The 25061-nt window shown below is 42.1% G+C and overlaps 1 protein-coding gene across 1 annotated transcript in view; it reads left to right on the forward strand.

Moving 5' to 3' along the window:
• The window catches only part of fbxw12 (F-box and WD repeat domain containing 12), a 121173-nt gene that overhangs the window by 59540 nt on the left and 36572 nt on the right, over positions 1-25061 (forward strand). The window contains exon 4 of the mRNA XM_039771003.1: positions 1949-2070. Coding sequence (XP_039626937.1) covers positions 1949-2070 — 122 coding nt within the window. The remainder of the gene's footprint in view (positions 1-1948; positions 2071-25061) is intronic.

Consider the following 25061-nt stretch of genomic DNA (forward strand, 5'->3'; position numbering starts at 1 on the left):
CTTGTTTTTAAGTTTCTCCATTTGAATGAAGATTCTCAAATGCCTTTATTTTCAGCATTTTTAATTACTTTAGGAAATTGTGTTATGATTTTATTAATAGACCATGAAACTAATAATTATGTCAAGGCATACTTTCAGCAATTACCATCTTTTTTGTACAAATCTGATTGGCCATTGTTCCTATAAAGCTCAAGGTCACTGCATGTTAGATCATTATAAATAAATGATTACATTATCTGACACAATTAAAAGGTATTTACTAAATATTGTTGTTGTTTACTGTACCCTGTAAGGTGAATATTTATTTTAGCAACTATTATTATAGTCCAGTTTTTTGTTATAGTTTTTATTTTTAATATTGTTAGTTAATTTTACTCTACTAAGTAGTTGAAGCATTACCCAGCAGTGATATGGGTTGACTTATAAGCTTGTCTACATATGAGCTGTTAAATGTTGGTAGTGGGATATCCTGCTTAGTTGCTATGTCTTTTTCTTTCATATCTACAATAAATTCCAAATTCATCATTTCACCAATGTTAAATGTTCCATGTCCAAATCCCATCCCATAAACTGGTTATGTGAAATTTGCACATTGACAGTTCTGCGTATGGATGCTCCTCCTACATCCCAAAGATGTGTTGTAGCTTAATTTTGAGCTTTAAATGAGCCTGATTTAAAAGCTCTCTGGGATGAACTACATACCCATTATATAGTTGATACCTGCCCAGTGATCTTTGGATAGGCACTGATTCACTGTAACTATGAACTGGATAAGCTGGTTAGAAAGTGGATGGGTTGTTGTTATAAATATGCTAAAACTGTAACTATCCTGCAAATATGTCTGTTAACATTATCACAATGTTACAATTCTTCCATTATTAGTATTAGGTCATTTTTTGTTGTTTAATTTTGGTGCTTTTTTATTGTCATTTTTCTTGGACCTTGTGTGTAACCCAACCAAATTTGGCCAAATATCTTAGAAATGCCTTGAGTTAAAACTACAGTTCATCCTCCCTAACTGGGGTGAACCAAAATTAAATCACAACATAGAACACAGGCATGCTGAATAATTCACAGACAGAAAGGGTTAGTAAAATGTCAACACCATTAAAGGTATTGAGTGTATCAAATTAAAATACATGGGGAGTGGGACACAATGGTGCAGAGGTTAGGACTGTTTAGCACTGCTGAGCAGGCTCCTGTCAATCATGGAGAATCCATTGAACAGTGTCATCTCCAGGCAGAGGACCAGCTTCAGCGACAGACTGCTGTCATCGTCCTGCTCCACTGACAGACCGAGGAAATCGTTCCTCCACCACACTATGCGACTCTTCAATTCTACCCGGAGGGGTAAACGTTAACATTATTCAAAGTTATTGTCTGTTTTTACCTGCATTTTTATTACTCTTTAATTTAATATTGTTTTTTGTATCAGTATGCTGCTGCTGGATTATGTGAATGTCCCTTTTGGATTAATAAAGTATCTATCTATCTATCCATCCATCCATCCATCCATCCCTAGGCCTGAATCCAACCAGGTCCTTGTCTGAGTGGAGCTTACATGTTAGCTAAGATTCTACTTTGGGTACTTTTTTTTTCTTTTACATTCTAAAACATGCATGTTTAGTAAATTGGTGACTTTAAATTGATCCCATACATCTTAATTGTGGAGTGAATCCTTTGACCTGGCATATTTCGAAGTAGTGTACACTAGGTTAATTGGCAACTCTGTTGTGCTGCAGACTATGAGTGTGATTGACTGTGCCCTGCAATGCACTTATACCCATCTTGAGTTATTTACTATCTTGCATCCCATGCTACTAGGAAAGATGTGAGCCTCAGTGACCCTGCAGTGGATTAATCAGACTTGAAAAATAAACTGATACATAGATAGATGAGAAATGAAATCTCCAAGTTAAACTTTATGTTTTTTATTTCTTTTATACAGGACAGATACTTGATTTAGTTTACTACTCTGAGGGGAGTAATCAGTCTGATCCTATAAGTGGAAGGAGTATTGTGTGTACCACCTCTACTGATAGCACATTACGAACCTGGGATATTAAACAGGTAACCATTTCTTTTCAAATTTTTGTGTCCAGATAGTAAAATTGATTTTAACATTAATTAGTAAGGTATATTACAATTATCCAGAGTTCTGTAGATTATTATTTACCATTGCTGCATTTAAGGTTGGTAGAAAAGCACTTTCACATATTTGTTAGCAGACTTTTCAGACTTTCTCTGTAGCATACTCCTGTTGGTTTTCTTTGGTTTGCATTGTAGTATTTTCTTTGTTGAAAAAAATCCTACACAGTGTAGCAGACGGCTGGAACACTTACCTGGCCAGGAAGCCCAGAATATTGAAGGACTGGGGGAGAGAGTATTTGCAAGACCATTTCTCCCCTGGACTGACAGAGGGCAGCCCCTTTGTCTTGCTGTGGTGGTCACAAGCCCCTGGAGAGTTGAGCTTCTATGCTCACAGCCTATGACAAATTGAATCCAATGGACATTATTAGGAAATGCACAAACCTGTTTATAAAAGATGCCACAGCTGACATAGTGTACCAGAGAAAACACCAAGCCATGAGGTTGAAAGGAATTACTTGCAAAGCTTAGAGACAAGATTATGTCAAGGATCAGAACTCGGGAAGGCTATAAAACGTTTCTACAGCATTGAATTACACAGTAGCCTGTGTAACTCTTAAATTAAGGCATTTCTGAACAATTATGATTCTTCTCAGAGCTGACTGGCAAGCCAAAATGAGCTGAGGGTCTTGGCATGAAAGGGTGACCCAGTAGTCACTCTGGCTGAGATCCAGAGATCCTGTATGGAGATGGGATAAACTTCCAGAAAGGCAATCTTCACTGTAATACTGCAATCTGGACTTTGTAGCAGAGTGGCCATACAGAAGCCTCCATCCATCCATCCATCCATCCATGATCCAACCCGCTATTTCCTAACTACAGGGTCACAGGGGTCTGCTGGAGCCAATCCCAGCTAACACAGGGCGCAAGGCAGGAAACAAACCCCGGGCAGGGCGCCAGCCCACCGCACCACAGAAGCCTCTACTCAGTAAAATATATTTAGATATATTTAGAGTTTGCAGAAAGGCACCTAAAGGACTCTCAGACTGTGAGAAATCAAGCTTAAACTAAAGATGATGTCTGGTGGAAATGTTGTTTGTTGTTGCTCTGAGTTCAAGGGGAAGATTCTTCAAGTGTTGGAGTGCACTCTCTCTCTTTTTGCTGTATGATCCCTATCAATGTTGTGCTAATGCTTCCTCAGCTTGCCTTCTACTGTCTTCTGAAAATTCCAAGGAAAAAGGCTTAGTCATTTTGACCCATGAGTTTAGATACTGAAGTTCCCATCTTGAAGTGATGGGTTCTCAGCCTCATCGGACTATTGGCACACAGCTTTGGCTTCACAGACTAGATCTCAGGTTCACAAATAAAAGTGTTTGTCAGATTTGGTTCTCCAAGGAAGAGACACTCATAATGTCTTAAGTTTAAGAGACCAGGTTTCAGAAGGTAATTTTACATATTTTACCCTCCCCTATCAGAGAGGTTGTCCCAAGAGAATCCCTGAACGTCTCTTATCTCTTTGCTTCTTCTCACATACTTTGAGAGATGGAGTGTATATTGTCTTGCTGAATGTTCAGAAAAACTACTGTACTTGCTATGTGCTGCTTAATCTTATCCTTGATCTTGTCCTTCCATTAATTTTCCTGTGATGCATATGATGTTTCCTGGCATATTGTTGCTTGGATCTGCCCGGTCAATCTTTTTATATAGCAGGATAATATTTTAGATTTCCCAGTCCTTCGGAATCTCTCCAGGTCACAGTGATTCCGAAAAATATGTGTGAAGGGGTTTATAAATGTACTCGCTAGCCTTGGATGAGCTGGCATCTTTTGCAGATGTAGCCCTCATAGACAACTGGCTCCTCCAAGCCATCATCTAAAAAGTCCAATATCCAACAAGACATGCTTTGCACTGGCCTCATTATTAAAATTTGATTTAGCATTACTAAAACTGTCTTAACTTTTTCTTTTTTTAATTAAAATTAAATGATTTAACTTAAATTGTAGAGAGAGAGAGAGAGAGGTTAGGAGCATGCTCTGATACAGCACATTGCCGCATCCACCACATGACAAACCAACTCAGGATCCCAGATTGAGACCCAAGTGTAGCCACCTCAGCACCACACAAATTCAGATTGAATGGAACCAGTGTGAGTTTTTTTTTAGGGTGGCTGGAGTGCCAATTCTGCCACCAGCCCCCAGGTTTTTCACTGCAGGTTGGAGGGCCTACATGCAGGGCTGGATGCAGATTAACATCCTACCCAGAACGGAGCAATTGCAGGCTCAAGGGCCAAATGAAGTAGAGTCACTTTTGGCGTTTGCGGTATTCGAACAGGCAACCTTCCGATTGTCTGTGTAAATCCCTAGCCTTAGAGCCACCACTCTGCCAATGGTAAATGGTTAAATGGTAAAACTAAAAAAAATGAAGACAAACAAATTAGATTATAGAACTGCCACAGCTATTTTACACCTTCTGGCCCTTTAAACTTTTGTACTGTTCTCCCTTTCAACTGCCTGCTGTTTGTTCTTCTCTGAGGTAGACTTTACTTTTCTCTGTCTGTTCTCCCACTTTGCGCTCCTCTTATCCCTTACTTAAAAGCACTCCACTCGCACTGTTCGTATTCCCCATATTAACAAACACTTTTGTTGTTGCCCACTTAACTGTTCTACCTCCAGACTGCTAAGAGTGACTGGCATTCTGAATTAAAAAGGTTATCACAGTATGGCCTTTTATATCAGCAATAGGTGGTTACTTTGATGAATCAAAAATTTTAATAAACCCTATACACTTAATGATTGTTTGTTTTCTTTTTGTGCCACTGTTTATTTATTATATGCCTTGATTTCATGAAAAATTAAGACATTAAACTGCTTGCATTTCCATAAAAACTGAAAATAACTGAGGTGTTCTGAAACTTTTCATGGTAGCATAGAGTGGCTTACAAAGGTTTGTTTAAAATATCTGTTACTGTGAATAGTTAATTGAGCAGAAGATGAACTGATCACCAAAAGGCATTAAGTTAAAGATGACACAGCATTTTATGCCAAATTAGTGTACTGTTTTTCTTATATACAACTGTACAGTGAAAAAAAAGGTGCACATTGCCAAGGCTTTGGCACCCCAAGATATGAGGTCTCAGATAAGTTTAACCAAGGTCTCATACTGTAATTAGCTCATTGGGGCTATGGCCTGTTCACAGTCATCATTATGAAACCCCAGGTGATGCAAAGTGCAAAGCTGTATAAATTTTCTGCCTCCTCAAACTTTGTCCCAACAATCAACAGTCATTGGCTCCTCTAAGCAACTGCCTAACACTCTGAAAAATAAAAGAACTGATGCTCACAAAGCTGGAGAACACTACAAGACTATAACAAAGCGTTTTCAGGTAGTTGTTTCCTCAGTTTGTAATGTTATTTGGAAATGTCACTTAACAGGAACACTGGAGGTCAAGTTGAGGTCTGGAAGACCAAGAAAACGTTCTGATAGAATTGCTCATTGGATTGCTAGAAAGGCAAATAAAAACCCCTGTTTGACACCAAAAGGCCTTACCCTGGAGTGGTAGTGGACTGTTCCACTGTGCAGCAACACTCGAACAAATATGACCTTTGTGGCAGAGTCAGCAGAAATAATCCTAGCCACAAAACTCAGTGCCTGAAGTTTGCAAAAAAAACCATCTAAACAAAATCTAATGTGTTTTGGAACACATGCATTACTTCCTAATTTGTCAGCTTTTTCTCATTTCTCACAATGCAGTATAAAAATGCTTATGAATTCAGTGGGGTCTGGGTGGGACAGCATGATTGTCCCCCTTGGATTGTCAGTCTTGCTTATACTGTATGCAGTACATAACCTTCAAACAACAGGGTGGGCGACAGGGGCCCATTGTGGTGAAATGCATGCAATATTGAAAAGAACAGACTGCAATGTCAGATACTGTGCTTCACAAAGCAGAAACAGTATACCGGCCCACTTCAGCACCTGGGTACAACATAATTCAAGAGTCACAGCATGCCTTGGTAAGTTTTAACGCTTGCACAGCTTAGTAGAGGGTACTCCAAAGACAGAAAATAAAGGAGGTGGACATTGTACTTGATTCAGATTTATTATTTCTTTTCACCTTTCTGTTCATGTTCAGCCTGTAAATGTCAATGCTGTATGTGATAAGTTAAAGTAAAACACGGTTTAATGTGCCAAGTCAATATGCGGACAATGTAGATGATCCTCTGTGGCAACCCCTAACGGGAGCATCCGAAAGAAGAAGAATGTGTACTGCTTTTGATCTAAACCCTTCAAAACCTTGTAACAGTTGTGAGACTTGCCCAGACACCATCAGTCGGAGATCACATCTTTATAAAACGTACACGTTTATTTGCACACCGATAAGTACAAGATTACAGTCCCAAACACCACACAATGCACTCGGCACTAATCACCCCTTATTTAGACTTCTCTTTCTGTCTTTGGCCGCCTTTCTTCTCCTCCTGGGAGCTTTGTCCTGCTCCCACTCCCGACTCAAGCTCCCCGACTGTAGGAAGGCAGCCCCTTTTATTCCCACCCGGATGTGCTCCAGGTGTCTGAAAACGTCCTTCCGGCAGCAGTTCCTGGTGTGGCGGAAGTGCCGCCCTTTGCACCGGAAGCACTCCAGTCGTCCTGGAAGTCTCATCTGCCATCTTGCCGGGTGTGTCAGAATTAACAGTTTCCCAGGTCCCACGAGGCTTGAGGCGCGCCCTGACGGTGGCCACGGGTCCCAACAGGCCTGAACCTCTTTGCTTCTCTTCCGTAGTCCTCTCCTAGTCTAGGGTGGTTGCCCCCTCATGGCCCGGAAGCTATTAATGCCACCTCCCGGTCCTTCCAGTCATCCTGGCTGGGTAAAGTCCCCAGCAATCTGTGACACTGCCCCATCGCCAGCGAAGAACTGTCCTTCATACCGGCCAGTCCCGCGAGGGTATACTTTGGCCCGAAGTGGGTACAAATTGTTGTCATCTAGGGCCTGGTCCTATAAAAAATAAAATTAACACAGGGGTGTAGTCGTTGCCCTGACACCACTGTCTGGCGTGTTTCCCCTCAGTAATAGGGCCAACGCTCCCCCCTTTGGCTGGCACCCTGGTCGCCGAAACCTCAGTAACCGCTCCAGTACCATTTTTCCCCTGTCTTCGGGTTGACTACTGGAACCGCACTTATTTACTTCATCCCCGCTGACTCTGGGGCTTCCCTCTGTCCCCACAGAGGGCGTCCTGTCACGCTATGTGAGCTCACAGGTTTACATCTCAGTTTGTAGGAAGAGATGGCTTTCCTCCTTTGATTCTTTTTTTCCTCTGGGGCATTCTAATGGCTTGGGTCTCCCTATGGGAAAGGAAAAGACCCCTCGCTGTCTGTGCCCCTGTGGAACGACGCAAGACTGATGCTGGCTCCAGCAGTAGGGTGCTAGGACCCATGGCACTCGTCAGCCGGCGACTTGGCTCCACCCCTTGCATGTGATCAGCTCTTCGTGTCGTTACCACTGTCGGAGACGCGACTACTCGTTCACCGGAACTGCATGATACCGGGAAACATTTGCACGCTTCTACTTTTCTTTTTATGGTACCGGTTTTACTTACCTGTACCTCCACGATCCCCTGGCCAAAGATTACAGCGCCGTTCCTCTCCAGCTCGTCTATACAGACACGAAGGTCGTGTTCTACCTGCTGCACCATCTGCATTAATCAAAACATCCTCTCCGATTCCTCTTGATCTGCAGGTATAAATAAATCATCAGCCAGTGGAGGACTTATTTTTAAAACAGTCCTAATCACCGGCTGTTCCTTCAGGAGCTTTCTTCCGGGATTTGCCGGACCCTCCCCTTGCTCAAGATGGATGTTCGCCGGTCCTGTCGTCAACTAATCACCGACGGGAACACGGCACACACTGTCCAATCCCTTGCCTGTCACGGGGAGGGACTTCCGGTCTGTTGCCATCTTCTCCTTTCTCCCGAGGGGTCTGTGAGACTCGTTGCCACCACTCTGCCTCGGCTTCTGGAGATGTAGCGGATCCTCCCCTTTCTCTAGCGACGCCGTCCCAGCGTCGCTGTCAGCATCGGCACACCCCAGCCAGTGACGTGGTTCCAGGTAGGCTCCTCTGGACACATCAGTGGTAGTGCCTACTGCAGTCTTTCCGGCGATGACGAACACTGGAAAATCCCCTCGGGTGGAAGACGGCACTTTTGAGAATCTCCGATGGCCTTATGGCGATTCGCGGAACGTCCACGGTGCATGTACGGACCCCAGAGTAAGGAACTCCAGCAAAGTAATAATATTAACCCCTGGTAAAAAAAATAAATGAATAAATAAATTAAAACAAATATCATATATGTAAAAGTACTTAGTTACATAGTACTTCTGATACATCTGATTAACTGACAGTACTTTAGGTGATATCATTTGTCTTTGGAAATTTCTGTGTTGAAGCTGGGTAACAGGTAGTTTTTGATAAATTTGCAAAAATTTCTAAAATCCTGTTTCCATTTTGTCATTCTGAAATGTTAAGTTTTGTTTGATGAAGATAAAAATGTATTTACATTTTTAGCATAATTTTATGACATAACCAAATTTGATAAAATGGTCAGTATACTTTCTAAATGCACTGTATATCAGCTTTGCCCTTGAGTCCTTAAAGAGGTTAGTTAATGTGTGTATATATATATATATATATATATATATATATATATATATATATATATATATATATATATATATTGCTCAAAAGAATTAAAGGAACACTTTTAATCAGAGTATAGCATAAAGTCAATGAAACTTATGGGATATTAATCTGGTCAGTTAAGTAGCAGAGGGGTTGTTAATCAGTTTCAGCTGCTGTGGTGTTAATGAAATTAACAACAGATGCACTAGAGGGGCAACAGTGAGATGACCCCCAAAACAGGAATGGTTTAACAGGTGGAGGCCACTGACATTTTTCCCTCCTCATCTTTTCTGACTGTTTCTTCACTAGTTTTGCATTTGGCTACAGTCAGTGTCACTACTGGTAGCATGAGGCTGATACCTGGACCCTACAGAGGTTGCACAGGTAGTCCAACTTCTCCAGGATGGCACATCAATACGTGTCATTGCCAGAAGGTTTGCTGTGTCTCCCTGCACAGTCTCAAGGGCATGGAGGAGATTCTAGGAGACAAGCAGTTACTCTAGGAGAGCTGGAGAGGGCCATAGAAGGTCCATAACCCATCAGCAGGACCAGTATCTGCTCCTTTGGGCAAGGAGGAACAGGATAAGCACTGCCAGAGCCCTACAAAATAACCTCCAGCAGGCCACTGGTGTGAATGTCTCTGACCAAACAACCAGAAAGACTTCATGAGGGTGACCCAAGGGCCCCATGTCCTCTAATGGGCCCTGAGCTCACTGCCCAGCAGCATGCAGCTCGATTGGCATTAGCCATAGAATACCAGAATTGGCAGATGCACCACTGGTGCCCTGTGCTTTTTACAGATGAGAGCAGGTTCACCCTGAGCACGTGACAGAAATGAAAGGGTCTGGAGAAGCCATGGAGAACATTATGCTGCCTGTAACATCATTTAGCATGAGCAGTTTGGTGGTGGGTTAATGGCATGTCTGGGGAGGCATATCCATGGAGGGTCACACAGACCGCTACAGGCTTGACAAAGGCACCTTGGCTGCCATTAGGTATCAGGATGAAATCCTTGGACCCATTGTTAGACCCTATGCTGGTACAGTGGCTCCTGGTGCACGACAATTCCTGGCCTCATGTGGTGAGAGTATGCAGGCAGTTCCTGGTGGATGAAGGAATTGATACCATTGACTGACCACCACACTTTCCTGAACTAAATCCAATAGAACACCTCTGGGACATTATGTTTTGGTCCATCCAATGCCACCAGGTTGCACCTCAGACTGTCCAGGAGCTCAATGATGCCCTGGTCCAGATCTGGGAGGAGGAGATCCCCCACAACACCATCTGTCATCTCATTAGAAGCATGCACCGATGTTGTCAGGCATGTATACAAGAACACAGGGGCCATACAAAGTGCTGCGCACAATTTTGAGTTGCTGCAATTAAATTTTGGCAAAATGGACTAGCCTGTCACATTATTTTTTCACTCCGATTTTTGGGGCATCTTTGAATTCAGGGCTCTGTAGGTTGATCATTTTCATTTCCATCAAACGATGTGGCATCCTTTCGTTCCTAACACATTACCCAGTCTATATCAGTATAAATAGACAGGAGGATTTCTTTTTCCCATTGAGATCTGATGTGTTTTCAAAGTGTTCCTTTAATTTTTTTGAGCAGTTTATATATATATATATATAAACCATTGAAATTTCCTAAGGACTTGAAATAGCAAATACTGTTCCATTACAGTGCTGTGACAAAGTATTTGCCCCCTTCCTGATTTCTTATTTTTTACATGTTTGTCACACTTAAATGTTTCAGATCATCAAACAAATTTAAATATTAGACAAAGATATCCCAAGTAAACACAAAATGCAGTTTTTAAGTGATGATTTTATTTATTAAGGCAAAAAAAACTATCCAAATCTCATACCTCATCTTCTGGCGCCGCAGCGAGTGGCAGCCATTCCAGTAGCTCCGTGTATGACTTTATCTTTTTACCTTTTTATCTCTATTTTTCTCTATTTCACTGATCACTTCTACCACAATCTTTTATGTGGAATCGCTCCCTGGACACTTTTTACTATTTTTACTACTTGACATGGATTTTTACTGAGACTCGCCTATTCAAATAGTCAACTTAAAGCACTGAGAAGAAATGCCCTTGCCGGTGTGGTTCCCTATTTACCTGATGAGGTAAGAAGACGATATCGGGGCAGCCGAGCCGGCGCAAAGATAAAAGATAAGATAAAAGCCAAGCAGCTTGAGAAAAAATAGCGTTATAAACCGTCGTTGCCTTCTGTGATCCTGGGAAATGTGAACTCACTACCAAATAAGATCGACAAACTGGCTGTGCTGGTGAAAAATGTCAGAACCTACAGAGAATGCAGCTTGCTGTGTTTTAGTGAAACGTGGCTAACAACTACCATCCCAGATGCTAACTGTGAAGCTACCCGGGTTTAGCACAGTTACAGCGGACAGAGACGGAAATACCAGCGGGAAGAAGAAAGGAACAGGACTCGTTCTCTATGTCAATATAAAGTGGTGCAACTCAGGACATGTAAACGTTAAAATCTCCACTTGCTGCAGGGACATCGAACTGTTGGCCGTAAGTCTTCGTCCCTATTACTTGCCCAGAGAGTCTGGACACGTGATTGTTGTTATTGTTTACATCCCCTCAAGCTGAACGCGAGATAGCGGGTGACATCATCCATTCCACAGTTGCTAAGTTACAAACGCAGCACCCTGAGGCGCTTGTGCTAATCGCTGGAGACTTTAACCATGTGACGCTGGATAAAACATTACCTGCCTTCTTCCAGTATGTGGACTGTAACACCCGGGTAAACAGGACTATCGACCTACTGTATGCAAACGTTAAAGACACATACAGCGCCACCCTGCTGCCTGCGCTTGGGAAAGCAGATCATAACCTGGTTCTGCTTCATCCTCACTACAAACCAAGAGTGAAGGTGCTACCTACAACCACACGATCATTCAGGAAGTGGTCCCCTGAGGCAGAGCAGGCTCTGAGAGACTGCTTTGGAACTACAGACTGGGATATACTGCTGGGGTCACATAGTGAGAACATTGAAGAGGCTGTTGACTGCACAACTGATTACATCAACTTCTGTATGGACATTGTAGTTCCAGTAAGAACAGTACACTGCTATGCTAACAACAAGCCATGGATTACAAGTGACATCAAAGGCCTTTTGAACCAGAAGAAAAGGGCTTTTAAAGATGGTGATCAGCATGAGCTCAAGCATGTGCAGAAGGAACTCCGAGTCCAGCTCAGGGCGGCAAAAGAGCAGTACAGGAGAAAGCTGGAGCAGAAGTTGCAGAATAACAGGATAAAGGAAGTGTGGGATGGGATGAAGATCATCACTGGCTGCAGCTCGAAGCGGGTGCCACCATCAAGAGAGACGTGGAGAGAGCAAACCAAATGAACAACTTCTTTAATAGGTTTGACCACCCTAACCCACTCTCACCTCGGAGTACTGCATCCTCCAACCATCCTTCTGCTGATACCAGCATAGGTGAGACATCCCCACCCACAATTACAGCAGCACAGGTGAGCAGAGAGCTGAGGAGACTTGTGCCAGCAAAGCAGCAGGTCCAGATGGTGTATCGCCACGACTGCTGAAGGCCTGTGCGTTGGAACTGGGGAGTCCTCTACAGCGCATCTTCAACCTGAGCCTGGAACAGGGGAGAGTCCCGAGGCTTTGGAAAACATCTTGTATCATCCCAGTCCCAAAGGTATCACGTCCTAGTGAGCTGAATGACTTCCGGCCTGTTGCTCTGACATCACATGTGATGAAGACCATGGAGCGGCTGCTGCTTCACCACCTGAGGCCACAGGTCCGCCACACCCTCGACCCTCTGCAGTTCACATATCAGGAGAAGGTGGGAGCGGAGGATGCCATCATCTATATGCTACGCCAATCCCTCTCCCACTTAGTCAGAGGCAGTTGTGCTGTCAGAATTATGTTTTTGGACTTCTCTAGCACCTTCAACACCATTCAACCTCTGCTCCTTAGGAACAAGCTGACTGAGATGGGAGTAGACTCACACCTGGTGGCATGGATCGTGGACTATCTTACAGACAGACCTCAATATGTGCGTCTCGGGAACTGCAGGTCTGACATTGTGGTCAGCAATACAGGAGCGCCACATGGGACTGTACTCTCTCCTGTCCGGTTCAGCCTACATACATAAGAATTCCTATACGACTCGGAGTACTGCCACGTGCAAAAGTTCACTAATAAACTGCTATTGTGGGCTGCATAAGGAGTGGGCAGGAGGATGAGTACAGGAAGCTAATCAAAGACTTTGTTAAATGGTACGACTCAAACCACTTACACCTGAACACCAGCAAGACCAAGGAACTGGTGGTGGATTTTAGGAGGCCCAGGCCCCTCCTGGACCCCGTGATCATCAGAGATGACTGTGTGCAGAGGGTATAGAACTATAAATACCTGGGAGTGCAGCTGGATGACAAATTGGACTGGACTGCCAATACTGATGCTCTGTGTAAGAAAATTCAGAGCCGACTATACTTTCTTAGAAGGTTGGCGTCCTTCAACATCTTCAATTAGATGCTGCAGATGTTCTACCAGACGGTTGTGGCGAGTGCCCTCTTCTATGCGGTGGTGTGCTGGGGAGGCAGCATAAAGATGAAGGACACCTCACGCCTGGACAAACTTGTTAAGAAGGCAGGCTCCATTGTAGGAGTAAAGTTGGACAGTTTTACATCTGTAGCAGAGCGACGGGCATTAAGCAAACTCCTGTCAATCATGAAGAATCCACTGCATCCACTAAACAGTGTCATCTCCAGGCAGAGGAGTAGCTTCAGTGACAGACTTTTGTCACCGTCCTGCTCCACAGACAGACTGAGGAGATCGTTCCTCCCCCACACTATGCGACTCTTCAGTTCCACCAGGGGGAGTAAATGCCAACATTACTCAAAGTTATTGTCTGCTTTTACATGCATTTTTATTACTCTTTAATTTAATATTGTTTTTTGTATCAGTATACTGCTGGTGGATTATGTGAATTTCCCCTTGGGATTAATAAAGCATCTATCTATCTATCTATCTATCTATCTATCTATCTATCTATGGCCCTATGTGAAAAAGTAATTGCCCCCTGAACCTAATAACTGGTTGTGCCACCCTTAGCAGCAACAACTGCAATCAAGCGTTTGTGATAACTTTCAATGAGTCTTTCACATCACTGTGAAGGAATTTTGACCCACTCTTCTTTGCAGAATTGTTTTTATTCAGCCATATTTCCGAGCATGAACAGCTTTTTTAAGGTCATGCCACAGCACCTCAATTGGATTCATGTCCGGACTTTGACTAGGCCACTCCAAAACATTCATGTGGTTTTTTTAAGCCATTCAGAGTTGGACTTGCTGGTGTGCTTTGGGTCATTTTCCTGCTGCAGAACCCAACTGCACTTCAGCTTGAAGTCACAAACTGATGGCCGGACATTCTCCTTCAGGATTTCTTTGGTGGAGAGCAGAATTCATGGTTCCATCAATCACAGCAAGTCGTCCAGGTCCTGAAGCAGCAAAGCAGCCCCAGACCAACACACTACTGCCACAATGTTTGACTGTTGGTATGATGTTCTTTTTCTGAAATACTGTGTTACTTTTACGCCAGATGTAACAGGACACACACCTTCCAAAAAGTTCAACTTTTGTTTTGTCAGTCCACAGAATATTTTCCCAAAAGTCTTGGGGATCATCAAGATGTTTTTTGTCAAAAGTGAGACGAGCCTTTATGTTCTTTTTGGTCAGCAGTGGTTTTCGCTTTGGAACTCTGCCATGCATGACATTTTTGCCCAGTCTCTTTTCTATGGTTGAGTCATGAACACTGACCTTAACTGAGGCAAGTGAGGCCTGCAGTTCTTCAGATGTTGTTCTGTGTTCTTTAGTGACCTCTTGGATGAGTTGTTGCTGCACTCTTGGGGTATTTTTGTAGCCCAGCCACTCTTGGGAAGGTTCACAACTGTTCCATGTTTTCTCCATTTGTGGATAATGGCTCTCACCGTGGTTTGCTGGAGTATCAAAGCTTTAGAAATGGATTAGTAACCTTTTCCAGATTGCTAGATGTCAATTACTGTTTCTCCTCTTTTCCTGAATTTCTTTAGATTGCAGCATGATGTCTTCCTTTTTGGGATCTTGTGGCCTACTTCACTTTGTCTAACAGGTTCTCTTTAAGTGATCTCTTGATTCAACAGGTCTGGTAGTAATCAGGCCAGGGTGTGGCTAGTGAAATTGAACTCAGCTTTCCAAAAAATGTGATTAACCACAGTTACATCATCATTTAACAAAAGGGGCAATTACTTTTTCACATTGGGTCATATAGGTTTGGATAGTTTTTTTCCATAATAAATATTAATTAATGGAGGGAATGATTAAGAAAAATTCTTAAGAGAGTATCTTATTGCAAGAATAGGAGTACTAGTGAACAGTCAACAAGAGTTCAAACGAGGGAAGGTCATGTTTTACTAATATGTTAGAATTCTATGAGGAAGCAACAAAAGATACAATAAGAGAGGTTCATATGAGATCATTTATCCTGACTTTTAGAAGGCATTTAACAAGTCCCATATGACAGATTGGGCATCAGACTAAAAGAAGTGGAAATTCAGGATGAAGTATATTGATCAGTGCAAAATTGATTAAACATAGGAACCAATAGGTTATGGTGCGAGGAACGTTAATCAGAATTAGGTGATGTTAAACGTGGTGTTCCTAAGAAGTCAGTGCTGGGGCCACTGCAATTTCTAATATATATTGATGATCTGGATAGGAATTATAAATTACAAACTGATTAAGTTTGTAGATGATACCAAACTAGGTGGAATGGCAGCTAATCTAGAATCAGTCAATTCAATACAGAGGGATGTACTGTCTGCAAAAAGGCAGACTGTCCAAAATCTTTAAAGTGAAGATCAATAGAAAGAATGGAATCAGGAGAAAATGGAGAAAACAGGAAGAGAATGCCTGAGGAATGAAATGACAAAGCAAATCACAAATATAAAAATCTAAGTCAAAAAGCAGAGCTTGTTTCTAGAACTGATAATAAAAAATCAAAACAAATACAAGTCACCAGGGGCCTCATGCATAACGCCGTGCGTAGAATTCACACTATAACATGACGTAAGCACAAAAGCCACAGAAAAATCCAGATGCAGGAATCTGTGTGTACTCCAACTTCTGCGTTCTTCCGCTCCATAAATCCCGGTCAGCGTGAAAAGTAATGCTCGTGCACGTGCGTGTTGTCCCGCCCCAATTCCTACCAGAATTACGCCTCTTTGAATATGCAAATCAATATAAATAGCCCTTAAGCTCAGCATTCTGTGAAAAAACAATGGGACCAAGTGAAGGCAAAGGAAAAACATACTATTTTTTGATTTAAACAGTGGTATAATCAACAAAAGGAAGCTGATCGAGTGACATTGCGTGTCGGAGAAACTCGAAAGCTCAAGTCACACAGTGCCAAAATAAAAAAGAAGTCACATATCAAAGTCGCAGTGAAAAGGCGAGTTGTAGCCCACTGTCTGAGCTTATTAGGGTACAGACAAAAAAAAATAGGCACACAGTAGGGAAAAAAGCACGAAATCTCAACTTTAATGTCGAAATTTCCACTTTAATCACGTAGTTTATTTTGTCATTAAAGTAGAACATCATAAACTTCATCTTAAATTCATTTAATTTACTAGTTTCTCAAATCCCATCGTAACTAAAGTAAAATGTTAAATGCTTTGTTTTGTATTTGATCTTCAATGTGCTCTGTGTGTGTGAATCACTACGACAGGACACAGAATCCATTACATTTATGATATTACAGCTCTCTGAATAATAAAAATACTGAGATGTATACGTGATATCATTTTCATGATGATTGGATTGAAAGCATGTTATTAAACATGAGAACACGATGGCGCAGTGATTGTTCATGTTTCACACAAGATGCTGCCGCGCCATGCGCAACCTTTGATGAAATAATTTATTTTAGCAGTACTGTCTCTTTCAAACGTACTAACCTCCAATTCCTGTCTTTAGTTTTCTTTCCCCAAATACCTAATCGCCACACAATCAGCTCTGTAATAAACGTTAAGCCATCTGTAAGCTTACAACGATGATTCTTCAAAACTTTTAAGGAACATTGAAATATCTTCATAGTACGTGTTTAATTATTCTATCCATCTATCCTTCCAGTGTTGCTCCAGCCTCAGCAAATATACAGCTCGCAAGGCAGGAACAATACGTGAACTTGCTAGCACTGCGGCACCGTGTCCTCACGTGTTTACTTATTAACAATACAGATTATTTAAATGAAGTTAAAGTTTTATGTGTATAATCAACATATTTTGCTGCATTTCATCTTAAAAATGATATCGTCATCATATGTAAATACGCGCTTTATAAAGTGGCGCATGTTGTGCAATATTAGAACTGTAGTGCAAGTTTACAGTGAGGTAATTGTATTTATAAGTACAGTTCTACAAGGAGCACTTGATGGACTGATTGAGTGCGTTTATAGTTCTTAGAATGAAGCTGTTTCTGAACCGCGAAGTCCATACAGGAAAGGCTTTGAAATGTTTTGCCGTGGCTTTGGCAGTGTGTGCTTGATGCTGTATACCAATAATTCTCTTTCCGATCAGCTGCTACTGTGATTCCCCACTCAGATACAGTGACATAAATACTCCAAGTGGTGCAGTGAGAGCAATAAGGAAAAAGATGATCCGCTGAGGCAACCCTTAAAGGGAGCAGCTAAAAGAAGAAAAAGAAGAAGAAGGTGCAGTGAGAGTAAAAACACTAAAGCAGTTATGGTATTTGGAATATTATGGCTATTCCCTGGACCATTATATTGTTACAAGTTAATTACAATCAGACACATTACACTAATCAACAATATGCGGTTAGTTTCAGTGTATTTATAAAGCCGCGTCAAGAAAAGAAAGAATAACCACACAGGAACAGTAGCACAGCTTTGACGCTGGGTGCCGCCAGTCTGCAAAACCGAGCAGAGAACTTGGGTACAACAGGGTATGAGGTACCATGGAAAAGTGCGTGGCTTTACGCCAAGTGTAGGTTTTATACATCGCGATTTGAACGTGGAAACGTTCTTACGCAGCATTTCTGTATGTACGCACCGTTTATGCATGAGGCCCCAGGTGTTGTCCAATCTTGAGTATAAATTGCCTGTCAAGGCAACATTTTGCTCATTATCAGTTGACCAAACCCCCCAAATTTCATGAATCTAGAAACCACTCCTGTGCAACCAGAACCCACATTGTAACAATGGAATACACAGCAGCATCCATCATCAAAACAAATTGGCACCCAAAAAGATGTTAAATAAATGTCAACTTCTAAACAAATACTCCAATCAAGAAAATAACCATAGAGCTGAATTCCTTGAATTAAAAACCCAGAATCAGCACCCAGTTGATTTTTATAGCTCAAGTCAGAAAAAAAATTAAAAAGAAACTTCATAACAGGGATGTGGACAACATACAGGATTGGGCAGATTCGCGGCACATGAAATTTAAAGTAAATAAAGGTAATGTATTACATGTAGGAAGTAGAAATGTTAGATTTAAATACACAGCGGCAAGTCTGAAACCAGAAAGCACCATTTATGAAAAGGACATGGAAGTCATAGTGAACCCATTCATTAATATTTACATTCAGTAAGCATACAGAAGCCATTATGAAGGCTAAGAGAATGTTATGTTATATAGCACGATGTGTAGAGTACAAGTCTAATAAGGCTATGCAACACATTGGTAAGGCCTCTCCTGGTACTATGTGCAGTTTTAATCAAGTATAGAGCAGAGCGACTAGGCTGATACTCAGGGCTTGAAATTCTGTGCAGAATTAGATAGATATCAGAGATAGATAGATAGATAGATAGATAGATAGATAGATAGATAGATAGATACAGACAGACAGACAGACAGACAGATAGATAGATAGATAGATAGATAGATAGATAGATAGATAGATAGATAGATAGATAGATAGATAGATAGATAGATACTTTATTAATCCCAAGGGGAAATTCACATAATCCAGCAGCAGTATACTGATACAAAGAAACAATATTAAATTAAATAGTAATAAAATGAAAAAATTAAAATAAAATTAATGTTAGCATTTACTCCCGGGTGGAATTGAAGAGTCGCATAGTGTGGGGGAGGAACGATCTCCTCAGTCTGTCAGTGGAGCAGGACAGTGACAAAAGTCTGTCACTGAAGCTACTCCTCTGCCTGGAGATGACACTGTTAAGTGGATGCAGTGGATTCTTCATGATTGACAGGAGTTTGCTTAGTGCCCGTCGCTCTGCCACAGATGTTAAACTGTCCAACTTTAATCCTACAATGGAGCCTGCCTTCTTAACAAGTTTGTCCAGGCGTGAGGCGTCTTTCATCTTTATGCTGCCACCCCAGCACACCACCGCGTAGAAGAGGGCACTCGCCACAACCGTCTGGTAGAACATCTGCAGCATCTTACTGCAGATGTTGAAGGATGCCAACCTTCTCAGAAAGTATAGTCTGCTCTGACCTTTCTTACATAGAGCATCAGTATTGGCAGTCCAGTCCAATTTGTCATCCAGCTGCACTCCCAGATATTTAAGGTCTGCACCCTCTGCACACAGTCACCTCTGATGATCACAGGGTCCATGAGGGGCCTGGGCCTCCTAAAATCCACCACCAGCTCCTTGGTCTTGCTGGTGTTAAGGTGTAAGTGGTTTGAGTCGCACCATTTAACAAAGTCTTTGATTAACTTTCTGTACTCCTCCTCCTGCCCACTCCTGATGCAGCCCACAATAGCAGTGTCATCAGCTAACTTTTGCACGTGGCAGGACTCGAGTCATATTGGAAGTCTGATGTATATAGATTGAACAGGACCGAGAAAGTACAGTCCCTGCGGCGCCCTGTATTGCTGCACACAATGTCAGACCTGCAGTTCCCAAGACGCACATATTGAGGTCTGTCTGTAAGATAGTCCACAATCCATGCCACAAGGTGTGAATCTACTCCCATCTCAGTCAGCTTATCCCTAAGGAGCAGAGGTTGGATGGTGTTGAAGGCGCTAGAGAAGTCCAAAACATAATTCTTACAGCACCACTGCCTCTGTCCAGGTGGGAGAGGGATCGATGAAGCATATAGATGATGGCATCCTCCGCTCCCACCTTCTCCTGGTATGCGAACTGCAGAGGGTCGAGGGCGTGCGGACCTGTGGCCTCAGGTGGTGAAGCAGCAGCCGCTCCATGGTCTTCATCAGATGTGACGTCAGAGCAACAGGCCGGAAGTCATTCAGCTCACTAGGACGTGATACCTTTGGGACAGGAGTGATACAAGATGTTTTCCAAAGCCTTGGGACTCTCCCCTGTTCCAGGCTCAGGTTGAAGATGCGCTGTAGAGGACTCCCCAGTTCCAACGCACAGGCCTTCAGCAATCGTGGCGATACACCATCTGGACCCGCTGCTTTGCTGGCACAAAGTCTTTTCAGCTCTCTGCTCACCTGGGCTGCTGTAATTGTGGGTGGGGATGTCTCACCTATGCTGGTATCAGCAGAAGGATGGTTGGAGGATGCAGTACTCGAGGTGAGAGTGGGTTACTGTGATCAAACCTATTAAAGAAGTTGTTCATTTGGTTTGCTCTCTCCACGTCTGTCTCGATGGCGCACCCGCTTGAGCTGCAGCCAGTGATAATCTTCATCCCATCCCACACTTCCTTCATGCTGTTGTTCTGCAACTTCTGCTCCAGCTTTCTCCTGTACTGCTCTTTTCGCCCTGAGCTGGACTCGAGTTCCTTCTGCACGCACTTCAGCTCATGCTTATCACCACCTTTAAAAGCCCTTTTCTTCTGGTTCAAAAGGCCCTTGATGTCACTTGTAATCCATGGCTTGTTGTTAGCATAGCAGCATACTGTTCTTACTGGAACTACAATGTCCATACAGAAGTTGATGTAATCAGTTGTGCATTCAACAGCCTCTTCAATGTTCTCACTATGTGACCCAGCAATATACCCCAGTCTGTAGTTCCAAAGCAGTCTCTCAGAGCCTGCTCTGCCTCAGGGGACCACTTCCTGAATGAGCGTGTGGTTATAGGTAGCGCCTCACTCTTGGTTTGTATTGAGGCTGAAGCAGAACCAGGTTATGATCTGCTTTCCCAAGCGCAGGCAGTGGGGTGGCGCTGTATGCGTCTTTAACGCTTGCATATAGTAGGTCAATAGTCCTGTTTCCCCCGAGTGTTACAATCCACATACTGGGAGAAGGCAGGTAATGTTTTGTCCAGCGTTACATGGTTAAAGTCTCCAGCGATTAGCACAAGTGCCTCAGGGTGCTGCGTTTGTAACTTAGCAACTGCGGAATGGATGATGTCACTCGCCATCTCCGCGTTCGCTTGAGGGGGGATGTAAACAATAACAGCAATCACGTGTCCAAACTCTCTGGGCAAGTAATAGGGCGCAGACTTACGGCCAACAGTTCGATGTCCCTGCAGCAAGTGGAGATTTTAACGTTTACATGTCCTGAGTTGCACCACTTTGTATTGACATAGAGAGCGAGTCCTCCACCTTTCTTCTTTCCACAGGTACTTGCGTCTCTGTCCGCTCTAACTGTGCTAAACCCGGGTAGCTCCACGTTAGCATCTGGGATGATAGACGTTAGCCACGTTTCACTAAAACACAGCAAGCTGCATTCTCTGTAGGTTCTGACATTTTTCACCAGCACAGCCAGTTCGTCGATCTTATTTGGTAGTGAGTTTACATTTCCCAGGATCACAGAAGGCACCGACGGTTTATAACGCCATTTTCTCTCAAGTTGTCTCGATTTAATCTTATTTTTATCTTTGCGCTCGGCTGCCCGATATCGTCTTCTTACCTCGTCAGGTAAATAAGGAACCACACCGGCATAAGCATTTCTTCTCAGTGCTTTAAGCTGACTACTTGAATAGGCGATTCTCGGAGTGTAAAATCCATGTCAAATAGTAAAATAGTAAAATGTGTAAAAAGTGTCCAGGGAGCAATTCCACATAAAAGAAAGTGGTAGAAGTGATCAGTGAAATAGAGAAAAATAGAGATAAAAAGGTAAAAAGATAAAGTCGTATACGGAGCTGCTGGAAAGGCTGCCACTCGGATGCGGCGCCGGAAAAAAAAATATATATATATATATATCCCGCACAAAGTTAGTAATTCCTGCAAATTCTAAATTTCAGTACATGAATTTCAAGCGCATAATTTGTTTGGCAACACTCTTTCATACTTTTTTTTTCCATTGTTTATGTTTTGTTAAGGTTGTATGCATAGGATGTCAACTTCTTGCTGATATTGATCTTAATCAGAATGTCTGTTCACACGTCCAGAGGACATCCACCAGCTTTTCTATATAAATTGTGTATATTATCGCACAGATGGACCTCAGAGTGATTTTACCCCCAATCGTCTCTCACCCACCCTAATATTCAGTAGCAGCAGCAGCAGATAAGTATACCTGTACACTAGCAGGAAAAACAGTAGGGTATGGTTTAAAAAAGAAAAATACTTATTTTTCACAGCCTATGTTACATTCTGTAGATTTTTTCAATTACTCTACTGATGCAATATTTCCACTGCAAGTCTGTGTTTTTGGCTGAAGCACAAATGGAAATCTTTATATACAAATTTAAAGAATTGTTTAAAGTTGAAATAACAGGTTATTTGAATGACTGGCTGGTAACCTTGTCTACTCAGCTCTGTCCAGAATTTCGTATACTGTTTTTATAAACATTTAACTTCTGGATGCCAGAAGGTGTCAATTTTTTTTAAAAATTTGAACATCAAAGTAATTAACCTTTCATCTCTTTTGGCGTGTAATCATAATGCAATACAGGGTTAAATGCAGACAGGATGACGTTTGACATCTCTAACAGTAATGACTAGAACAGTTTTATGTATGTCAAACACTTAATGTCTTAACTCTTAAACTTTTTTGTATTGTAATATTACAAAAAAGAATGCAGTGTTTACGTGAGAGGATATAGCAGTACAAGTTAGGTTAGATCATCAGAGGTATATTTTGTACTATGCAATAATTTACTACACAATGTTTATGCAGATTGTACTGATTAAATGATTTATGCACTCACTTTTCGTGGCAGATAATATTCACGCACTGCTCTCAGTACTTCTTGCTCCAGTGGCATAAAGTTCATTACTTTTTGTTTCTCAGACTTGTAGACTATGGTGATCAGCTATTCAGTTCTTCATAAAGGTTTGAAAATTTTGCAGTGAACTCTTGAAATTCTGTATCAGTTTATCAGGGAATTTGTGAGCTGATTGAAATCTGGAGTTCTAGACCCGGCTAATCTGCTGGTGCTAAATCATTCTGTATCAAACCAGGATTCCTTTTGAGATCCAGGATTATCTAATTTGTTTTTATGGAACAGACCACCAATGTGTGCTGCGTAACGATGAAAATAACTTGCTTAATCCAAGAGAGAAGCTAAAACAGCTGAATCTGTGCAGAACAACAAGTATTTTATAATACTGTCATCATGGTCAGCTAATTTACACCTAAAATGAAAATACTGTGATTTTTCTTTTTTTTTAAAGCATACAGGATGCAAATCCCACTGAAGTGGTGACATCACTCATGCACAAAACAGATTGAACATCATCATAATATGTGAGGTGGAGTATTCTTACAGTACAAATGAATGACAGTTCTGTGATTTCACGCAAGCCTTGCAAAGTATAATGTGGTGCTGGGAAAAAAACATGTCTAAGGTGGATGCATTTTAAATTTCCAATAAATTTTTCAGCAAGCAAGTGTGCTGGCAAACAAATCATATTCACTGCAAAAAACATTTTGGTGAATTTCACTGATCAACATTAGTGTGCTCGTATACATTAAGAATATGCCACTTTTATGGTAATTGCTAATTTTTTTAACCAAAAGTATATATACTAGGATGTAATATTTAAACAATATAGTTTAACGAAAAAGTGTTTTTCACATTTCTGACTTTCTCTATCACTTAATGCAAATGTTTGACACTGAATGTTTTCATGTCTGTTTGCAAGAGCTGACTGTGACCACCTGTAATTGCATTAAAAATTCTCTCTCTCTCTCTCATATCTCTGTGGCTTAATGCTCCTGTCAGTGAACCTTCTCCTCATCTCATCTTCTTACTCTTCTTCTTCTTTTTTTTTCTTATTCTTTGTCTCTTAGCTGCTTTTGTTAGGGGTCGCCCCAGCAGATAATCTTTCCCTATTTTCCTGTCCTCTGCATCTTGCTCTGACACACCCAGCACCTGAATGTCTTCTCCCACCACATTCATAAACCTCCTCTTAGGCCTTCGTCATCCCTAGCATCCTTCTCCCAATATACCCAGCATCTCTTCTTTGCACATGTCCAAACCAACACAATCTTGCCTCTCTGGCTTTGTTTCAACACCATCCAACCTGAGCTGACCCACTAATATACTCACTTCTAATCCTGTCCATCCTTGTCAAACCCAGTGCACATCTTAACATCTTTAACTCTGCCACCTCCAGTCTGTCTCCTGTGTTTTCATTAGTGCCACTGTCTCTAACCCTTATAACATAGCTGGTCTCACTACTGTCGTGTACACCTTCTGTTTCACTCTTGCTGGTACCTTGCTCCTGACCCTCTTTTTCACCCACTCCACCTTGCCAACACTCTCTTTTTCACCTCTCTTCCACACTCCCTTTTACTCTGTACTGTTGATCCCAAGTATTTAAAGCCATCCACCTTTGCCAACTCTACTCCCTGGATCCTCACCTTTCCTCTTACCTCCCTCTCTTTCACACACATGTATCCTGTCTTGATCCTACTGATCTTTATTCATCTCCTCTCTAGGGTATATCTCTACCTCTTTAGGGACTCATCAACCTGTTTCCTGCTCTTGCTACAGATCACAATGTCATCTGCAAACATTATAGTCCATCAACATAGCAAATAAGAAAGGGCTCAGAGACAATCCTTGATGTAATCCTACCTCCACCTTGAATCCATCTGTCACACCACTGTTACACTTCCCTTGTACATCTTGTATCACTTTTAAATACTTCTTGGCCACTCCTGGCTTCCTCATACAATACTACAACTCCTCTCCCTGTCATATGTTTTCTCCAAGTCCACAAAGACGCAATGCAACTCTTTCTGGCCTTCTCTATACTTCTCCATCAACACAGTCAGAGCAATCATTGCCTCTGTAATGCTCTTTCCTGGCATGAAACCATACTGCTGCTTGCTGATCAACACCACCCTTCCTAATCAGGCTTCTACTACTTTTTCCCATAACTTCATACTGTGGCTAATCAATTTTATC

Source organism: Polypterus senegalus, chromosome 12 (genome assembly GCF_016835505.1).
Source record: "Polypterus senegalus isolate Bchr_013 chromosome 12, ASM1683550v1, whole genome shotgun sequence".
NCBI classification, from domain to species: Eukaryota; Metazoa; Chordata; class Cladistia; order Polypteriformes; family Polypteridae; genus Polypterus; species Polypterus senegalus.